We start from the raw sequence: 21,371 nt of genomic DNA on the forward strand, positions 1-21,371 counted from the left end.
AAAAAAACCGAAGTAATACTTTTTTAGTAATTTCAGTGTTGTTACAGACTATTTTACAACTATCCAAATATAGCATTCTTGCTGGATTATTGAATTCAGACTCGCAGCAAGCTCCCCGCGGGGTCAGCGGGGTCAGCCGGTGCAAACATCCACCAGCAGCAGGCCAATAAACTTTTGATGAAGCTGGTCGAAAAAAAAGGGGGGCCGCGCTGAACGGGATGGCTTCGGCAGTAAACCATTTTCAGGGCCGCTCGTTTTACGAGCCGGCGCGTCCCATTCTACCTCCATTGTAGACTGATGTCAGTGTGAAACCGTCCGGGGAGGGAAAAAAAGGGGGAGGACGAGAGGATATTGATTTGTGATGCGTGTGCAGCATAAACTGGCTCCATTAACAAGCAGCTACACAAGTTTAGGCGACAAGGACCGAAATGATCTTCCAATAAATGCCCGCAGTGGCGGAGAGAGGCTCCGTGCAGGGTCCTCTGCTGCTCTCTAGGGGAACATGCAGAGAATTGCTCCATTTTAAGGCCCCTTTGGGGACTTTTGGTCTTGTATTTTCCATAAACATTATATTCAAAACACAAATCCCACACGATCACCTTACATCCGATTTCTGTTGTGTCCAACAATCAAATCATCTTTAGTATCAACACAGAATGACCAGAGCAGCAACCAGCCTATTTGTTGCTATTAAGCACCCGAACAGTGTGAAGCACTTGCTGGACCCAGCACACACTGGGTGGCAGCACAACTCAGAGCAGCCTCGAGGAAACCGTGCAAAAGAAAAGAGAGAAAACAAAATCTGCAGATAAAACATTCAATTAGTGACATTTGTGAGCTTCGTGAGATGTGAGCGGATACGAGTCTGGCACGGGAGACGGGAGTTCTGCCTCAGCGCTTCATAATGGGTCCCTGTGTGAGTCCAAAGAGACATTTGATTGGGCGGGAGGAGGGGGGGTGCAATTGATACAAATTATAAATAAGTGATGGGGGGGGGAGGGGAGGGGACTTGACTCATAATTAAAAACATATGATGAGTCTAACGATGTGTTATCTCACAGCGGGCCTCCGCAGTGGTAATGGTGCCAATTAGAGCGTGTGGCTTTCCACTCGTGGATTATGAATCGTACTAGTTGTGAATTCCGTAGAATGGCGCGTTCCGTTCTAGATTAAGGGCACGAAAGAAACAAAATAATGCAGCATTCCTCCAGGGGCTCAGTGTTGTACTTGATGCTGGGTCTCTTTTTTTTTAATACCTTCAAAACAAGCAGCACTAATTTGGGTGTCCAACTGTGCTGCGTCCCCTTGTGGATCAGATGACACGCAGAAGCTTCTATGATTAGGTCGGGGGATGGAAACTACCCGCCCACTGTGGAAGGTCATGGCGGGGAGGGGAGGGGAGGGGGGAGGGGGAGGGTTACGCGCAGTTTGCCCCTTCTCCGTGTCCCGCGGCTCTGTTATCTTTGATACATGGAGGCAGAAGGAAAAGCCTGCTGTTGACCCCCCCTCCCACCCACCCACCCCACGGACTGAGCAGACTGCGTGAAAGCGCCCTGGAGGAGCTCGGCATGGCTTCGCGCGGCGCGTCGCTCCTGAGAACGTGCCTTATGTTGTTGTTGTTGGCAGGTGAGTGGTTTGATCCGTGGGATTCTGGGGTTTCCTTTTCAAGAAATACATGAATAAATTGGATATATTTGGAATGGTGTGTAGTATACATCTCAGAGATGACTGAGCTCACAGCAATCCTGTTTTGTCTGTTTTGTCCTCTATTCATTCATTTATTTAGTTTAATCCGCACGGTTGCGTAGTGTCATTCTGAGGCAAGTGGCAATATCTAACTGTACAAAAACATTCTTCAAAGGAAAGTGGTGCCTCAACTGTCAAGGACAGAAAATGCTCCCTTTGGCTGTCATACTACTTACGATACCAGATATTATTACTAATGCATGAGGTGTAGTTGAAACCATTTGACAAACTAATGTGCAGTGATATGTAAAACATTCACTTGTAAAGTTACCGTCATAAAACACAAATAGTACTGTACATCGGAATTGTACTAAATTACGTTTCTTGAGCGGTTCCTGTTGGGCTCATTCGGTCTGATCGGCGCACGCGGTAATTTGTCACGACTCAAAGTCCACAGAAGCATCAGCCAGCCCTCCTCAGGGTGTACAGCAGCCATGTGGCAGTTCAACGCGGAAGGCCTCCGCCCACAGCATGCAGAGAGACGTGTCAATATCCCTCCTGGTACCGCTTTACCATTGTGTCCGATGGAGGACAACATCAGGGCTAAGCATCCGAGATGGACAGAACCTCGTCCTATTTATGAGCCTCGTTTATTTCCATAGAAATTGAGTCCAGGAACAGCTGGCAGAATTCATGATTTCTGTTAGACTGAGGGGTGTTTCCTCTGCGTGTACATGCCCAAAATATTGAAAGCGTCGCTTGAGGGCAGTAAGTAGATGTAGAGTGAAATTCTCCAGCAAGCAGCCTTTTGAATTCTTGGCTGTCAGATAAAAAGACAGAAGACAGACGGGCAAAACACAACACAAATGCTGCTTGTTTGATGCAGAATATCTGGGAAAAGTCTGCTGCAACGGGAGTCAACCCTGATTTTTCACAAAGTCCTTTTCTGTACAGCATCTCTTTCAAAATCCCTGTGTGTCAACACATTCAGTTTTACCTTTCGAGTGTCCACAGAGCCCGGGACAGCCAGCAGACAGCGAGCAAACACGCCGCCCTTATCAGGCCGCCGCAGACCGGCATCCGCCATGTTGCTCCAGCGGACCCGTTGCGCTCAGAGTCCCGCGGGACGAGCAGCGGGCCGCCTCCACGCCGACAAGCGGCGAGCACACGTCCCTCAACACATTCAGATCGAGTGGTTCATTTTCTTTTTTTTTTTTCCCCCGTCAATCTTCCTCCAGTCCTTCCGTCTGTATCCGGGTGCAATGGGGGCCTCTACGAGAGGATGATCAACACCCACTGCTTGGCAAAGTTCAAAGGGGACATGGCAGGGCTGGACCGAGGCCTGTGGTGCAGCTGGCCGGACACCAGCGAGTGAGTCGACGACAAAGCACTCGTTTCACACTCGGGGAACTGGATCGTGGGTTAATGGAGGAGATGGATTTGGTGGAAAGGGCTATATGGTTTTTGGGTCAAGAAGTTGAATCTTCTATAAATCGGTTAATATTCCAGCATCTTGTCAAGGGTTGTCTTTCCTCGGCTGTGGCCACATTCTAAGCCCAGCGATTTAAATGCAGCACACGCCATCACGAATGTGAGCTCTCCTTCCTACACGACTTGTTTGCCTCGACAAGCTTTATCCGTCGCTGCTACTGCTGTTCGCCTCACAGCCGCCAGCTCCGGCCTGTGTCTCTCACCATCACACCACTTGTTACCATAGCACATCATTAGTGGTGTGTGTAGTTGCAAATTATCATAAAAGATGATGTATACACATCATGACAAACAAGCAATGCTTGTGTGTAGGGTTGGGCCTAATGCTGGTTTTCAAATGACCTTTTTCCACACACTGTCATACTAATAATTGTACACTTATAAAAATTACACCCCCAATCTGCATGCTGGGTACAGCTCGCCCGCTATCACAACGAGTAGACACTCTGTCACTACACTAAAACACGCAGTGCGGGAGGAACAACGAGAGACCAGACATGCACCACACAGAAATGCGAAAAAGTTCGAAAACAATGTATCGCAATGTCTGTCGAGCTGCTGGTTTCGTCTCTGGTGGCAACACCAGCAGCTACAACAGTGTCACTGAATGAAGCAATTGCCGTGATTTACCATGATACCGCCAGAATCCTGTGAATTGAATTTATTTTGTTGAGCTATTGCTCGGCTACTGAAGTTTTATTAGAGAATATTAAGGATTTTCTATCTAATTGGATGTAGTCTTAAAAATCATGCCATGACTATTCAAATTGGGAACTGTCACGGTCTGGGTCCATGTCTTGTTTTATTGTGTAGTTTCATGTCGCTTGTGTTCCTGGAGTTAACTTCACTTCCTGCCTTGTCCTGCCTTCCCCTGTGGTTCTCTGCAGTGTCATGATTGTTTCCACCTGTGTCCAATCACCTGCACCTCCCCTGTGTATTCAAGCCCTGTCAGTCTCTTGTCTCTTGTCGCGTCATTCCATGTTGCTTGTGTGCTCGTCTGCATGTCGTCAGTCTTATCTTGTCCTCGGTTTTTTTCCCCTGATAGTTTTGATTTTTGGAAATTTGCGCATGTATGATGCTCTGTCCCCCCCGGGTGTCTCAATGCTGTGATGTCACGTCAGCTGTCATTTCCTAACAATCAGTGCAATAATATGTGATAAATGCTCCATTTGCAATAACAATGGAATTTATCCGTGTGATCGTTTTAGTGGATAACATCACCAATGTAAGGGTGTCAGAGTTCATCAGGAAGGGTGGAAGTGTTTGAAAAAGGGGATTTGGGGGCCATTCACACGCCACACATCCCAGAACTATTTAAAACTATTCGGCCTCCCCTGACTTGTTTCTTATTTTTAGACCACAACAATTTCTGTGTGTGGCCGCACAAAGTCTCATTCGAAGGCAGAGGGCTCCACAGGGTTTGGAAACACCGAGCTGTGGCTCGAGCCGCGTTCTTTATGAGAGATGCAACTGTCATTTAGGGTTAGTGAACGTACCTTTAAATTGACAGAAAAAACACTTTAATAATGCTTTTTTACCACTTGCCCACGGGCTACACAGTTAAAGTGGCCATTTGGAATGGTGCAATACTCTCCTAGGGGGCGGGGAGGGGCCTACCCCCTAGGTATGCATCTCCATTTCCCTTGCCCTCTACCACCTAGCAGTTATATTAAGCAGCGTCAAGGCCGACTGGTAATTGTAGACTCTCCTTAAGCCGTTTTCCTAACAACAGGAGTCCCTCCTCTGGTTCCATTCCGAAAGGACATTTCAAAGACAAATCCAGAGACCTGAAAAGTGTGCTACTTAAGCTCTGTAAATCAGAGTGGGCGCTTTAGGAGGGATCCCTTTATCATTGACCATCTGCAAAATGTGGCTTCTAATCTTCCAAAACTCTTACTACTAGAACGCATAAATCAGTGTTTTTTTCGCAAGGGGCTGCTGCCGTGTGAACTAAAAGCTAAATTCTGGTTTTCCTCAATGGGATTTGACTGTGGGTTGTCACCTTTTGCAGGATCTATGAGGTGCTGACAAAATGCACTTACCACGTAGCCTTAGAGATGGACTGCTTCTGGCCCAATCAGATCGTCGACCGCTTCTTCATGCAGATTCACCGCGACTACTTCCGCGACTGCGCTCTGACCGGAAGGCTCCTCCACGAACCGCCGACCAGCGTCCTCGCCCCGTTCATCGCCGTCCCGGTGCTGGTCACCCTGCTCATGACCGCCCTGGTGGTGTGGAGGAGTAAACACACTCAGGGGGTTTTGTAGGGACTCTGCCTCAAGGCTTAACAATACACAAGGGCGAAACCATGCATTCTTTGGTGGGGGGGGGGGGGGGTCGTATGTCCCCCCCATTTACAGCAGAAAATATGTAGAGACACACAAGCTGCAAGCTGCTCGGAGCGGACCGCGACATGGAGCTATCCGGCAAGACGAAGGGTCGAGGAATCTGCTTCTACTCCAACATCAACTGGTGCAACGACTTAACACTGATCCTACAACACTGTTCTTCTGATCTGGAAACTTTCATTAACTGTAACTTTCACTTTCATTAACCCTTTTACTCCCCCCTTGTGAGTTCGCTTTATTCATCCTGGTCGGTGTTTACCTGCCGCCGCCGGGCAACATGCAGGAGACACAGCGGACACTCGCCAGCCAGATACGCCATGTGGAGCGGACCAACGCAGACTCCTTGGTTATTGTCCTCAGGGACATTAACAAAGGAAATCTTAGCCTTCCTGAACTTCTTAAGTACAAGCAGTTTATTAAATGCCCAACCAGAACACGCTAGATCACATCTGCACCACACCAGCCCAATACCCGCTTTAAAAAAGAAATGATGGGGAAGGGCATTCATTTGGACCCCCCCAAATGTCTAAATCATGGTTACGCCCTGGACAATATGTGGGTCTCCTGAGGGGCAATGATGGACTATGTGGTAAAAGCTGTTTTTTGCATCATCTATTTGATTTATTGATAATTAAATAATTTCCTGTTATTATGAATACATCTTTAAGAACTGCAGACATATGATTGTGTGTTATAGATGCACTCGTTGGCAGTATCTGAGTTTGTGAAAAGTAATAAAAATGTGTTTGGGATTCAGGGGAATTGTAGCCCACCAATGTTGATTACCATCTGTTGTCATGGCCCCAAACAATCTATGAGCATATTATTAACTGAAGAGAGAAGGACACTCAGGGAGACTCCAACAACTTGGACGATTGTTAAACTTTTGCATATAGAAAAGGAGCAGGAAACGGAGGAGAGAAAGAAAGAGCAGGGTTTGAACCAATAGGTTAAGCATAGGTGACTGGAAAATTTTGTTTATTTAAATGTAGGTTCACGACACAGTTGTAAATATCTAATTTAAAAGGTGCCCTAACCCGGGCAGTGAGAGCTAGCATTGCCCCCTAACCCACACATGTGCAATTTGTAGCTTGAAAACGTATTATAATTCATACATGTCAACAAATCTAAGTTACGTGTAACATCTCATGCATATATATAAAAATATACATGTCTAGCTACTGCAGTTTAATCTCCGCAAAAAACAATGTTACCAGAGCACGGCTAATGCCGGTGGGGACAACGACCCCCTCGTCTGTCCGAAGCAAGCGAACCATCACAACCGTTCTACACAGTCTTGGTCATTACCTTACTCGATGACTTGCACTGATTGGAGTCAGCCTGGGTTGCTGTTGAATTAAATGAAATGCATCCGTTAGGAAGGAAGGATTGCTAATAGGGTTGGGTATCGTTTGAATTTGAACGATTCCGATTCCTTGTTTCGATTCGGGTTCCCGGCGATTCTCGATTCCGATTCTTTTAAGAGGCAGGGTCAAAAAAGTTTAAGTTAAAGATATTAGCTAGCTAACCAAGGGTCTTTCTGAAGGAAATAGTCTGACCTTCTCCATCAATGTTAATTCTATGAACTTTATATTAACTTTACTATGAATTTCTAACAGGGCTGTTTTCAACTACAATATAAATATCAAACTATGAACTTGAATATTGTATTAACATTATAAATTATGAATATATTTTAACAGGGGTACACGTTCCTCCAGAGAGCTTTATTTTTGAAACCTCACAAAAACACATTTACACATCCCAGTGAACATTTTTTTGTTGAAAAGACGTTGAATAAACGTCTATGCCCGACGTTGAAAAGACGTTGCAAAATGGTTTAAAAGTGAAAGTTGTTTCAACGCCTATTCGTAGACGTTGAAAAGACGTCTATATTTAGACCGCATATCAACGTAATTTTTAATACGGTAAAATGTCGTCCTCTACTTTGTGCTATAGCATTATTTTATAGGTGTAAAAAGAAATGACGTCCACATTTGTGCGTATACCACCGATATTAAAAATCACAATGAAAACTGGTCTAAACATAGACGTCGGGCCATAGACGTCTTTTAAACGTCTTTTCAACGGCATAATTGCTCGCTGGAAAAGTACAAGTTACACACAATCAGCGGTTGACAGTTAATCATGTCAACAGCCCTTAACAAAGGACAACACAATTTGATTAATTTGTATTTATTCATATCAATATAACACTAAACACTTTTCCTATACAAAAATAAATTATATTTTGTGAAAATAAACTATGAAATTATAAGTGGAGCAACAACATGAACCAGTTAGTTTAGAATTTTGTGTTTGTAAACCATTTTTCTGAATCATTGGAACTTCATTTTCAGATTCTGTAACAAGATCTGCCTCTGAGTCACTTGAATCCAGATCGTATACCTGAAATCAGCTCTGTCTCCCTCATCGTCACTTCAATGATTCAGAATGCGCAGAACACCCCTCAGTTGCAGATGCCTCTAGCCAACAAGTTAATTAAATTCAATTCATTTTATGTTGTTCAACCCAAAATGAAAAATAAGCCTGAGGGAGCTTTACAGTGTGTAAACATGTAGCATCCTGTCCCAAAACCATCACATCGGCACAGATAAAACTCCCTTCAACTGGACAACACTTAAGGGTGAACAGTGGAGGAGTGGGTGAGTACAGAGAGAACAACTTAAAGATGTACAGTATGTTCAATTCCTACGACAGAAATTGTTCAAATATTCAGAGTAGTACACCAGGTGTAAGGCAGGACAACTGCAGGGTCAAACTCCATCAGACGTAACCTCCATCCACAGGAACCTGTGAGGAGGGAAGAACAAAGACTTTAGGGAAAAGGCAAAGTGTGTAATTTGAGTTTATGACAGTAATAAAAAAAGTGACTTATAATGATAACAGCAGCAGATGTTTGAGAACCCTTATTTATAGATTGTTTACTTATAACATTATAAACAATTCATCTGCAAATTATGGCATTTCTGGAGTAACATTTCCAGGTATATTACACAGTACCATACTTTACAATGTTGCTTTAAGCATGCAGTAACTTACAATGTGTTGGCTAGCTTGTTTACAGGCCACAACTTGTTGAATTCCCCTGCAATCTGTTTAGGCCGCGTTGCTTTAAAAACGTGTATTTTCTACATTAAATGGGAACGGCAATAATATGATATGTGTACAGAAACAACCTAACGCATAAGCAACACCAAACACACGGAAAATACTCTATGAGGTTTACTTTTGGTCCAGTTCATGTTGAACGCCTGCATGCTCCAAGCTAGCATGCTAACTAGCAAACTATCTGCGCTAACGCTAACTAGCTTACCAAAATAACAGTCTTTCCCGTATCGAGTGGGCAGCAGTAAAATAACCGGTTATAGTTCCAGGTGTGCTTCATTCAAACACTCACGTACTTACAGAGTAGTGGGGCCGGTAGCCGTGGTTGTATCAGCCCGTTCACGTCGCTCTGCTCCCGGACACACTTCCCCGCGCGCTGCACCCGGTGGAAGCTCTGCAAGCGTCTAAGAACTTGCGCATGCGCGTTACAGATGTGATCAGAGTTACGTGTTTACAACTAATGTTAGAAACGGCCCGCATTATTTTGTCCTTGAAGCATATTGTTACGCCTCCTCCCCCGAGCCGGGGTGGAGGCGTAACAGACACACACTCTGTATTTCCATATTCATGACGTTTTAAGAAAAATCTTAAATGCGTTGAAATCACGTCTTTGCGTAGACCAAATTTCGCCGACCAGTTCATTCATTATTATGATAATCTTAATGATATTATCGTCTCTCTTTCAACCTTACGTTACAACATGACACATAATCGAGAAATTTACCCTTTTCTAGCACGTTGAGGTTTCTCACCACTTTCGCCGGTTGAAAAGACGTTGAAATGAGGTCTGAACGTCTAAGACCTCATTTCAACCCTATTTCAACCATATTTCAACGTTGAAATAACGTCTTGTGCTCACTGGGATGAGTGTATGATACTGCAGGTACTTACGTTACCTCGCTCCTACTGATGGGCTAACCCTTGGAGCCAGAGGAAGAGGCAGCGGAGGGCGGTCGGCACAGCGCGTCAAACACGGGGCACACATAGGGGGCTGCCAACTCTCCCAACCTCAAATCAGGGACACTTTCGCTGACGGGGGGGGGGGCGTCATGCGGTCGCCAGCCTCACTGCTCATTTTAACAAATAGGACAGCTCCGCTCTGGCCACCTGGCACTCGCGCGCACACTGGTCCGATGCGTCACAAATTCACAACAACCGGGAGTTTTTCGCGCGTCATTGACTTAGGAGGCTGTGATTGGAAATCGGGACTGGAGGGAAAATTGCCCATAATTCGGGATGTCACGGGTAATACGGGACGGTTGGCAACCCTAGGCACACATTTACTTCCACTCCATGACCTCGGAGGTGCTTAATCATATTTGACGCGCACCCTCTTATGCATGAAACAATTTTGCTGCAAATGTTGCATTTTGCCAAGTTTTCGGTTTGTGTAACCACACGTTGGACCGCCGACGCACGCTATCCATGTTCGAGCGCTCTGTTATGACAACACTTCCGGTGGACGCTTCTTCGTTGGTGTTCAGTGGTTTCTATTTCCGGTCGGCGCCGGCGTTACACCGAAATCTGTGACCCATCAGAAACTGTGACCGCAGAGGGCGCTGTTTCACATAGTCTCCTCGTGCGTGCTAGACAATGGAGGGCGAAGAAGAGCGACGACTCAAACGGCGTAAACATAAGAGCGCCTACGCAAACCGCGCAAAAGAAAGAACTACTACTATTTAGGGGAGGTAACTTTACTCGCAATTAGCCTCATGGTCACATCCCTTCGCCATGGATGCACAGATGTTTAAAGAGTTGCTGGATTATCTTGTTAAAGGACAATTACCAGAAAATTATAACAAACACCAGCGCTTCCCCATTCGAAGAAGGGCGGCAAGCTACTACGTCGAAGGTAGGTATTTTACAAAATGCGTTTTATTATAAAACATTTCCTTTTTGAAGTACAGTATACCCACTCAATAATTGTTATTCTCCTTTCTAGATGACCAATTGTATTACATCAGACACAAGGGTTCTGACAAAGAAGTCAAAGCCAAAGTTGTGTGTGGTGCAGCCAACGCAGACACCATATTTAGAGAATTCAACGCCAGTGAAATAGGTGCACACTGTGGACAAATTAAAACAAGGGATGCCATTTCTCTTAGGTATTATTGGCCTTCCATGACATCTGACATCGAGAAATGGGTAAGTTGGTTTTTGCAAATTTCTATCTGATATTTTACTTAAAAGCGTCAACTATTGCACACCAGAAATTGAGAACGGGAACTTCATCAATTTCAAATGTGAAACGTTACTTAGTAAATGTTAGCTAACTTTATTTAGAATACCTAATTGGTCATTCAGTCATTAACAGTTGCAGCACAGGCATCTCTTATCAGCCGGTTTACAGTTCAACATTCATAAAGGCCTTTGTCTATCCATAGGTATCAGAATGCACTGTTTGCCAGCAGAACAGAGTTGAAATAAAGGTTGCCCCTGATTACAAGCCTATCAAGGTAAAAAAAATGTTTTAACACTTATTATATTTTTATTTGATCACTTAAGTAACATTTACTACATTTCCAATGGAAATTAAATAAAGGCTATTTGTAGGCCTCTCATAAAAGTGATTTTCTTTGACTTTTTTCTTTAATAGGTCAAATGTCCATTTGAACTAATTGGTATGGACTTGATTGGCAAGGTGGTTGAAACCGAACAGGGGAACCAGTACATCTGTGTAATTTATAGATTACTGCACAAGATGGGCACAGGCCATTAAAAATAAAACTGCAGCGGAGATAACTGGATGTCTACTTAAATTCATCTACCAATTTGAGGTTCCCCAAAGGATACTGTTGTAGCCGTTTTGGACATTCTTTCTTATTTAACATGTTTGTGTTACGTAATTGTATTTGTTTCCTTATCTGATTATTGGAGTGTCATTTCCTTGCACTTAAGGATGATTTGTCACCTGAACCGCCGATTAATGTGTAGCACCTGGACAGCTCGTTTCAGTCTCACCTGGATGAATTAAAAGTGGTGTCACCTGGCCAGCCAGGGGGAAGTTGAATGGAACTGGAATCAAATGTTGGGTGTATAGGCAGGTAAAAGGATACCGTTTTTTGACCTGCCATCTTTAGTGTTGGCAATTTACGTCTCCTGTCCCCAATGTCAATGTGGTATTTTTCCAGCAACTGATCCTTTGTACTGTTATTTAAAAGATCAACTGATGGCGACGCCACAAACTCATCAATATGAGCCATCATTGAATGGTTGGATAATTGGACAGCGCTTTGACACACCGATGCAACTTTAAACAAAGGAGCGTCCCCTATCTGCCTCACCAAATCCTCACTAACTCAACCCTAGCTCTTCATGGGGTTCGGCAGGGGTAATTATGCACTGACTATACGCTGGGGACAACGCAACTTTTAAACATCACGCTGTCAGCCACGTACTGTGCTCCCGAGACAACTGCTACTACTGCGTTCCCCCAACACTATCAAAAAAAAAAAAATATCCACGAAAGTTTAAAAAAACTAACGTGGCTCTGCCTGACCTGGGACAAAGAGTAGCTCCCGTACTTATTTAAATACTCAACTTAACATCGATGTGTCAAACTTAATTGATCCATCCAATTAACTCAACCAATGAAAAGTTATAATAACGGCAACGGAAACCCGCACGCAACGCCAAACAATTTGTATCTTTTGAACACCATCACATCGCTTAACCGAAATTCAAAACTTGAAAATGTGATACTCACTGATCCTGGACAAGCACCCATTTGTCATAGCTGGCTCAAGCTATGCCAAACATCAGGAGCAGGAGACAATTTATGAAAAGATGAAAAGAATACATGTTTATTAAATTATAACCCTAACAGAAAGAACTTCAATGATAAACTGAAATCACATATCCAAAAGCCATAAGGATCCTATGAGGTGGGTAGTCAGTAAGTCAGTGTTGTAAGTGTGGATGTGTGACAAATGGTGTGGTGCGTGTATGCATGAAGAGAATAAATCAACACAACTGAAAACACATGGCGAATACTGCCGGAGCGAAGGCCAGTGCTGCCTCCTCTCGAGTCTCTCTCTCTCCCCCCCCCTCCCCCTCTCCAACTGGCAGGAGCATGGCATATATAGACCTCAGGAGAGACACCGGGCCCAGGTGCTCTCCATTAGCCATGTAGGGAGACAGTTAGGTAGGCACCATCCGCACACACTCATTATGTGTGTGGGGCATCACACTACATTGTCTTTATATTTTAAATATTACGATGTTATGTCTTATTTTACATGTTAATCCTGTCATAAAATGCACTGTAGTGGATAGTGGAATTACTATATTAATTTGATATTTTTTACTTGTTGTAGATGTGACTGAGGCTTGGGAAGGCAAAGACGTCCATGCACTGCTGTCAAGTATCGGGCAGTACAAATTGTTCTATTGGGACATTAGGAGGACAAGTCCCAATCAGGAACTTGAAAGTGAGGTACGCATGAACACTTCTGGTTAACCTGTAAGCATACTAAATCTAGACCAACTGGGTAACAGTTCACTTGCTTAACCTTAGGTAATGAATGCATACCTCTCCAAACTTGTCATCAAACACAATAAGAAAGGAGGGAAGCAGGCAATGTTCATTGACTCATACCCAATGACAAATATTTGGAACCGTAAAACAACACGATTGAAGGTAGGAGAGTTTTTTTGTATTGATCATTAAACCAAATTGATTGTTGTTTGCTTATCTAATTTAAAATATTTTTCTGTTTTTTTTATTTTAAGTTTAATCCATCATCATCATTATGGGTCATTCTTGGAGCAGTTCATGAGCCAGGCCATTGGATATTTGCAGTGAGGTACATTTTTTACATTGTTTGTTTTATATTTTTCAAAGCAAACTCCTGGTTTAACATATACAATAAATGCTCTTTGATTTCCTATAACATTTATAGGCCATTTTCCCATTGGAACGGCGGAGCCTTGTTCTTGACTCACTTGGCAACGCAGCATCCAAAGTAAAACAGTGTTTGGAGTCCACAAGGTAACTCTTGTGTTACATGATGTCCGGTGTGTCTCATTATGAAGTCCAAGGTAAAGCCTCTGTTCGTGCATAAAATAAATACTACCTTCTGTCTTCCAAGGTCATTCATGAGACTAAAGGGGTTCAATGTGTCTAGGTGGACAGCAAACACAGTAAAACACAGCCTTTAGAAAGATGCCACGTCTTGTGGAATATTTGTCTTGAAAGTAAGTGTACTTCCACTCTAATGGATTGCGTTGCATTTTACTTCAAACATGGATGATTTTAAACAGGGTTTATTCCAACTATGGATTTAAATTAATGCCAACTTTGATAAAGTTCTGCTTTTTTTGTATCATTGTTTGAAATATTCTTAGTATGCTGAAAAGATCCTGGCAGAGAAGGCTCCAGTCTTTATCAATTCAGCCAAGGCAGTGGAGGGCTACAGAAAGGAGGTGGCTGTCACATTGCTGAATGAGACTGGTATGTTTACACTTTGAAAGCTTTCGCTTAACATAATGAGGATTTTCTTATATCCAAAGAATGTGTGTGTTATTACAAATCAAAGGGAATTTAAATTGCGTTAGTATATCATGGTATTTTGTCAAGGATAGCTGTAAATTACATATACTGGATGTTGTGAAAGGCCTTGTTGTCCCTTCTTGATGCATAATTATATCTTTTAGTCCTTTTAAAGCAATGGCTATTTCATATTTTAATAAATTGATATAATGTTATGGACACAATTATTTTTTTTTTATTTAAAGGCTTCACTGGGCTGTAATAACAGCCAAATCTACCAGATTTGATACACATGGCAGGAGTGTACTTAGTCAACATGAATTTATAAAGTTTATTCTATGTCTTACATGTAATACTGTATAAGCTTACATTATGTCTTGGTACCCCACCATATCTTAACTAGATGATCTCAGTGAGCTCTGCTTCTATTGTGGATTGAAAGAAGTGATAGAGGAGAGAGAGGGAGGCTTACCAAGCACCAACACTGACTGGGTAAGATGTTAGGATAGGTTTTTGCAGTGAGAGCTCAGGCAGAGCTTGCGTTCAAGCCTCAGATATTAGACAGAGGTTAGACCGTAAACAATGGCAACCGAGAGCAGTCTAAATTTCTGTGAACTATGTTTTTTGAGTCTTAATTTTAAACAGCTGCTGAACAAAGGTTTCACACAGATCCTTAAAACATGTTAAAAGGCATTAAGAAAACGTATGGTCAATGTTGATTTTAAACTTGAATCAGTGTTTATATATTTGTACTGGATCTTCCTAATGTTGCTACCCATACATTTAATAGTCTCCGTCTTGCAACTTAGCATACTATTTATCTTAAAATTAACTTTATTGAATCACAATCTGACTTGCTAAGGAACCCATGTATTCCTACAGTGACAAATACATATTTATCTATCGCTCTAATCTTTGTCCCATTGAATATGACCTTGTTTCAGATGCAGTGTGACAGTTGTGAGCGCTGGTACCACAACAGCTGCGTTGGATATCAAGATGGTGGTGGTGCAATGTACAGCTGTCTGGCATGCATCCCTAAACAATAATGTAAATACATCTGTAAACAGCATTGCCAAACAAAAAATGTATTGTAAATATTGAAAGTATGTGAATAAATAGTTTTACTATTGTGCTTAATTTGGGCTTAGTGTAAACATTTAAAGCTCCAGAAAACAATGCTGCAAGAATGTTGTATCTTTTGGGAAGATGGCGTCGAGATGTGTTTTCAGTAGGCTGATTCTTGTGAAGGAAAAGAGTCTATTCAATTAAAAATAATTACATTAAAGATCAATCTTAAAGATCTTTCTTCAAGATACACACAGGCTCACTAATTTATTGTCATTTCATATTTCGATTTTAACCTACTGAAGTTTGACTCATTTATTCAGCCAGTTACACTGGCTCTGTGAAGACTCCAAATAAGAAGATATGCATTCAGAGTGATGTAAAGAGATGAAATAACCACCCCCCAAAATATTTGGAAGTTTGACTCATTTATTCAGCAGTTATAGTGGGGTCACACATTCTGACTGCTGCTACCTGTCAGATATGGTGACCTCTGAGGTACTGGCTCTGTGAAGACTCCAAATAAGAAGATATGCATCCAGAGTGATGTAAAGAGATGAAATAACCACCCCCCAAAATATTTTGAAGTTTGACTCATTTATTCATTTGTTCTTTCTTTTCTTAACACTATAATATGATGCTTTCATCCGCGTATTAACGTTTACGCCGTTTGCGTAGGCGCTCTTCTTCGCCCTCCTTGTCTAGCACGCACAAGGAGACGATGTGAAACAGCGCCCTCTGCGGTCACAGTTTCTGATGGGTCACAGATTTCGGTGTAACACCGGCGGACTGAGAATCGAAACCAGGAATCGAACTTTTGAACGATACCAGTTAAATCGCAAAGCTAGTCCCGATTCCAATCGATTCTCGATACCCAACCCTAATTGCTAATTAGTATTAGCATTCATTTTCCGTTAGCTGCTGCGGTTGCATGCTGATGTGATTGTTTTCTTTTTTTATCAACGGCAGGCGATGTACCGCCTCTCGACCGGTTGATCGACCTATCGTTGCACACAACTCACAAACTGTATGATGAAATATCATAACTCACATTACAAGAACTGGACAACTTAACGTGAGCTAGCCAAAACATTCGTAGCTCAGCGCTACTTTGGGCTAAATATCAACAACAGAAACTTTTGGCAAAGATAGTGGTAAAATGTCCCTCACCTTAGCAGTTTGCCATGAAAAGACTCAGCTGGCGGCCAAAGAGCACCAAGGAGAGACACAAACTTCATGCTTCTAGAGGCATTTGTTCTTTGGTGGAAGGGTCAAAGGTTACGCCTCAGCCTATCGTTTGCCAACACAACCCAAAGGTGCTGCTGTTGATCCTGGTTGGCCAACAGTAAGTCAGCTCATGCCAACTGCTCAATTCTATAGGCTCTTAACATTCCATTGAGGTGTCAATCACGCTATTCGGACAATCCTTCATGTGGAGAAGAAGAGCCTTTTGTAATGATAAGACCGTTTGTATAGATTTTTTTTCTTTATGGTGAAATAGATAAAAGTCTCGATTAATTAAAAAAAAAGCAAGTGCGAAATGTCTTAACCTTCAACATATATACCGATATTTACATATTTGACCAAACCTCACAAGTGTTCCCTTTATTAGGAAAATGGAGATTTACATCATGAATATACACTGAAAAGAGGCCTAAAACACGGCTTGGTTCTAAAAAGCATGGCTCAAGAATCCAACTTTTTATTTTTTACGTGCTTTATAAATCAAAAGCAGTAGTAAACAGACACCTTCTTTTCCAGGTTTGATTGTATCTCTTTTAATTTCACTTGAGAGACCTGTAGCAGTATTTTCTTTGGGATCTGGTGTCCAGGAGTCAGGGGTCTGTCAAGAGAGGACACCTTCAGGGGACACATCAACCTGTGGGAACACGAGAGACAAAGCTATTTAAAAGGATTTCTTAAGTAGAACCTTTAAATGACTCCCTTTTCTCTCAACAACGCAAATCAGGTCAACTCTGTCCAGAGACAGAAAGCAGCAAACGGTGTGTAATTAAATACTATGCCGTGATAATTAAATACAAACTCACACTTCCTTATCCATGTAAAAGTTATGGCTCAGCACTTCCCCTCCACATGTTTTGCTTGCTGGGCTGTTCTGCCGATGGGGAATTAATGGTGGTTATATTATCAAAGCAGTTTAAGCCTTGAACGGTTAAGCTTAGTCAAGCAATGTTTGGCTTCTCTGATTAATGGAGAAGACTGTGACGGTATTCAAAGAAGAGTCAAAGAAAGGTCCCCATCAAACCGAAGTATCTGTTCAGCGGCAAGAGCCCTTTACTTTTCTTTCGTTCCAAAAGAGGAGGGAAAGATTGGGAAAATCCGGACTAAGCAACATTCGAACATGAGTAGATCCTCATGAGAAGCAGGGCAGTGTAGAACTAATCCGGGGAGAAAACAAAATCATTTGAATCACTGGCACTCACTTCACTCAGGCATTAGTTCGAAAATTGTTTGGTTTACTTTCTCTCATTAACTTGTTAGAGTGTGTCTCTGACTTAGAGATGTCCTAAAACGACGTCCACATAAGGAGTTGCATGAGGGTATTCAATCAAGCAACACACAATGGGTATGGTTAGCCATTGAAAAATGAAATGCTTTATCCAAATTTCAGAGAATGCAATCATTTTCCAAATCTAGAAACGTGATGATGCACTTTGCTTGACAGAGCAGCAGGTGGCAGTAAACGCTCATGTATGATGCTCTGTACCCCCCCTGTCTCAATGCTGTGATGTCATGTCAGCTGTCATTTCCTAACCATCAGTGCAATAAAACGTGATAAATGCTCCATTTGCAATAACATTGGAATTTATCCGTGTGATCGTTTTAGTGGATAACGTCACTAATGTGAGGGTGTCAAAGTTCATCAGGGAGGGTGCAAAGTGTTTGAGATTCAGGGGATTTGGGGGCCATGTTTGTTAAACAGCATCTGTTCTCACGGCCCGAAAAAATCTGTAGGCATATAAATAAGTAGAGGAGGGGACCCTCAGGGGGACACCAACAGCAAGGATTGAACCATTCCTCTACACCCTGAAGAAGGGGAAAGAGAGACAGGAAAGGAGAGCAGAATCTACTCTTATTGTGTAAAAGAGACTAATCACTTTGTACTGAAGGCAAAGCGGCAGAACCTGTGCTCAATTGAACGGGACGAGGCCGTCACATGTGATTAGATCCTACATGCTCTTAGAGAAGGCCGGCTCTGTCCTGGTGGTCACACACGGGAACACCTCCGGCCGCACACTGATGCCACAATGACTCAGCGTCACACACCGCAGGAAGTCCCGCCCCCCCCTGTGGCCCCGGAGCTTCATGAATCATGCTGTGGAGCGGTAGACTGCACCAGGCATCTATTTATTCTCTCTCTTTTTCTCAACGGATCACTGTTCCCTCGATGCACTACAACCGAGAAAAACTCTGAAATATTTTGACATAATGACAAACATTCTGGATGAACCACATACTTCCGATTTGTAGAACTAGCAGTTAAATCATGTTTGAATACACCAAATCTCCTGATGGATTGTTAACTGAAGTTAAAGTTAATACTTATGGACATTCTGGAAGGAAAGGGTTTGGATCTAACCCAGGTCATGAAAATAATAATGTTAAACGCAAACTTGATTTAGAAACTTCAAAACTTTTCACGATGGGACAGTGCTCTATTTAGGAACAAATAAATTAAAATGTTCATGAACACAGCATTAAATTAAAAATCAGACATCCAACTTTTTATTTTGAGCAATTACCAACATTTTGGCACTTTTGATGTCATTTGGGAAGCCTGCATGAGTGCTTTTTAACCCGGGGCTCGGGATCTGGTGTCCAGGAGTCAGAGTGGTTTGCGAGCCAGCCAATAGAAATAATTCACAACCACAGTGACTTCTGTGTCAGGAGAGGACACCTTCATGGCACACATCAACCTGTGGGAGGACGAGAAGAGACACACTCTCAACAACGCAAATCAGGTCAACTCTGTCCAGAGACAGAGAGCAGCAAACGGTGTGTAATTAAATACTATGGTGTGATAATTAAATACAAAGTCACACTTCCTTATCCATGTAAAAGTTATGGCTCAGCACTTCCCCTCCACACGTTTTGCTTGCTGGGCTGTTCTGCCGGTGGGGAATTAATGGTGGTTATATTATCAAAGCAGTTTAAGTCTTGAACGGTTAAGCTTAGTCAAGCAATGTCTTCTGGCTTCTCTGATTAATGCAGAAGACTGTGTGACGGTATTCAAAGAAGAGTCAAAGCCGTTTTGGAGAGCGATAAAGGAATTTAGGTAGAGATTAAGAGGTCAAGGTTCAGTCATGGCCGGTGGAGTTGAGAACGTCACCAGTTTAATATTAGACTTGTTCAGAGGTTAATATCTCACTTGTTCCTTGTGTCATTAGAAAGGCGTTCAGCCTCAGCTGGATCCTTTCGTAGCAGTTTCTGGTAGCTGGAGAAGGTCTCCATCATGCCGAAGTATCCGTTCAGCGGCAAGAGCCTCTTTACTTTCAGACACTCGTTCCTAGAGGCAAAAGAGGCAAAGATTGGGCAAATCGGGATCGACTACTTTAAGAAGCAGATGTAAGATAGCGAGGTGGAACACTCACCACTCTTTGTCTGGGTATGAGCAGGAGTCGAACATGTCAGAGTAGATGTTCACAGAGCTCGCTCCTATATGGGGATCTCTGAAGGGAAGCAGGGCAGCGTAGAACTAATCAAGAAAAGAAAAAAGACCTCATTACCAACCTTGCTTGTAAAGGCCTATGGAATTTCAGAAATAGAGTGGGGGGGGGGTTGTTCCTTGACAATGGTTCCCTTGAACTTGAATTGACGGTCTCTCACTCTAGAACCAGGTCAGTATCCGGTCGGGGAACATAAGAGTTACGTCTTAGCCCGTAGTCATCTAAGGTGTTTTTGTTGGATTTGCGATAAACCTCGTCACAGATGTCGCTGAGTGTCGCGGGGGGGACGTCCCCGTACTCCAGCTCCATCGCCATGGTGTAGCTCAGCAGGGCCAGGCAGCCTCCAGGCCTCAGCACCCGGTCGGCCTCCAGGAGGAACTTCTCGCGGTCGAACCAGTGAGCCGCTGTCATGGCCGTCAAAAGGTCCACCTCGCCGGAAGCAAACGGTAGCTTCTCCGCCGGACTCTCCCTGGGTCAAAGGCAAAAAGGATAGTGGAGGTCAATGGAGGAATAGTTAGACTGCTTAACTTTTTTACAGAAAACGCAGGAAACGTTCATCGCTGTCGTCTCGAAGAGGTTGGAGTCGTTTTGCTGTTGGTGACCATTGTGATACCGTCAAGAGATGTTTGAAAAGTGCCCCCCGATTTAAAGCAGAAATCTCTGCTATCAATGGACCCTTTTGAACCACCTTGGCACCTAAATAAATAAACCTTTTCTTTTCTTCCCTTTACCGAAGCCCTCTCCCGTCAGTCAAACTCACCGGTACGATACATTTGGAGGGTTCTTGTTATTGGTCAGAGCCATCTCCAGCTGAGCGGGGCTGATGTCCGTTCCAACAACCTTGGTGAAGTGCGGAGCCAATAGGATCGTCCCTTGCCCCGAACCACAGCCCACATCCACAGCCAGACTGACCCGGTTTGGTGTCTGAACGCATTGGAGTAAAACTCTATGTTTTTAAACTGGTTTGTTTGCTTCTGAATCCAAACGACTCTTTTTCCTGAGCATGAATGAATCCTATTTAGAGGTACCAGCAGCACGCAGCCTGAAGACCTCGACAAACACACTTCACCTGTTTCCTCACGTAGCTCATGATCCTGTCGATCAATTCTTCCGGGGCCACTCTGTACTGCCGGTAAGCGGCTGCATGTTCTCTGCCCTCAAAGAGGCGTACGGCCATGTTTCTTTGCAAAGAGCTTGGTCGGCTGATTTCATCACTGTGCGCCTGTGCTTCTTCAACCGCTGAGTTACTCATTAACTCCCGGGATCAAAAGTGAGCCGCTATCATGAGCTGCAGCCCATAAACATGTCAACACGCATTTAAAAGCACAGCTCTTACTGTAGTGTTTTGAAATGAATTGGCCTACTTAGATATATATTTAAAGAACCTAGTGTAGGATTTAGGACAATTCATTCACAGCAATTGTATATGATATACTTACTTACATTTCATTGTGTAAAATTACCTGAAAA

At 43.2% G+C, this 21,371-nt stretch overlaps 2 protein-coding genes and 2 long non-coding RNA genes across 6 annotated transcripts; 3 read left to right on the forward strand and 1 right to left on the reverse strand.

Moving 5' to 3' along the window:
• Nucleotides 1-1,477: 1,477 nt before the first annotated feature.
• LOC119223191 (receptor activity-modifying protein 1-like) lies at nt 1,478-7,720 on the forward strand. The gene is made up of 3 exons (XM_037480360.2): nt 1,478-1,626; nt 2,925-3,057; nt 5,189-7,720. The coding sequence occupies exons 1-3, from the start codon at nt 1,569-1,571 to the stop codon at nt 5,442-5,444; spliced, it is 447 nt and encodes a 148-aa protein (XP_037336257.2). The 5' UTR covers nt 1,478-1,568; the 3' UTR covers nt 5,445-7,720.
• Nucleotides 7,721-9,699: 1,979 nt separating this feature from the next.
• Nucleotides 9,700-13,092, forward strand: LOC134127001 (uncharacterized). The gene is made up of 3 exons (XR_009955941.1): nt 9,700-10,506; nt 10,597-10,799; nt 12,971-13,092. It is a non-coding gene; the product is annotated as an uncharacterized LOC134127001 (long non-coding RNA).
• A 76-nt stretch (nt 13,093-13,168) lies between these two features.
• On the forward strand, nt 13,169-14,876 carry LOC119223247 (uncharacterized). The gene is made up of 6 exons (XR_005120910.2): nt 13,169-13,293; nt 13,386-13,454; nt 13,556-13,644; nt 13,745-13,850; nt 14,001-14,106; nt 14,549-14,876. It is a non-coding gene; the product is annotated as an uncharacterized LOC119223247 (long non-coding RNA).
• Nucleotides 14,877-16,923: 2,047 nt separating this feature from the next.
• Nucleotides 16,924-21,135, reverse strand: LOC119223154 (putative methyltransferase DDB_G0268948). 3 transcript variants are annotated; one of them, XM_037480306.2, is made up of 7 exons: nt 20,971-21,134; nt 20,662-20,825; nt 20,154-20,370; nt 19,827-19,930; nt 19,604-19,741; nt 19,278-19,343; nt 18,936-19,151 (listed from the first exon to the last, which is right to left on the reverse strand). In XM_037480306.2, the coding sequence occupies exons 1-6, from the start codon at nt 21,076-21,078 to the stop codon at nt 19,304-19,306; spliced, it is 771 nt and encodes a 256-aa protein (XP_037336203.1). In that variant the 5' UTR covers nt 21,079-21,134; the 3' UTR covers nt 18,936-19,151; nt 19,278-19,303. The 3 variants fall into 3 exon arrangements, with proteins under 3 accessions (XP_037336187.1, XP_037336203.1, XP_037336196.1); XM_037480290.2 differs by lacking the exons at nt 18,936-19,151; nt 19,278-19,343 and adding an exon at nt 16,924-17,092 and having other exon boundaries at nt 20,971-21,135; XM_037480299.2 differs by lacking the exon at nt 19,278-19,343 and having other exon boundaries at nt 18,946-19,151; nt 20,971-21,132.
• Nucleotides 21,136-21,371: the final 236 nt, after the last annotated feature.

Source organism: Pungitius pungitius, chromosome 3 (assembly GCF_949316345.1).
Source record: "Pungitius pungitius chromosome 3, fPunPun2.1, whole genome shotgun sequence".
NCBI classification, from domain to species: domain Eukaryota; kingdom Metazoa; phylum Chordata; class Actinopteri; order Perciformes; family Gasterosteidae; genus Pungitius; species Pungitius pungitius.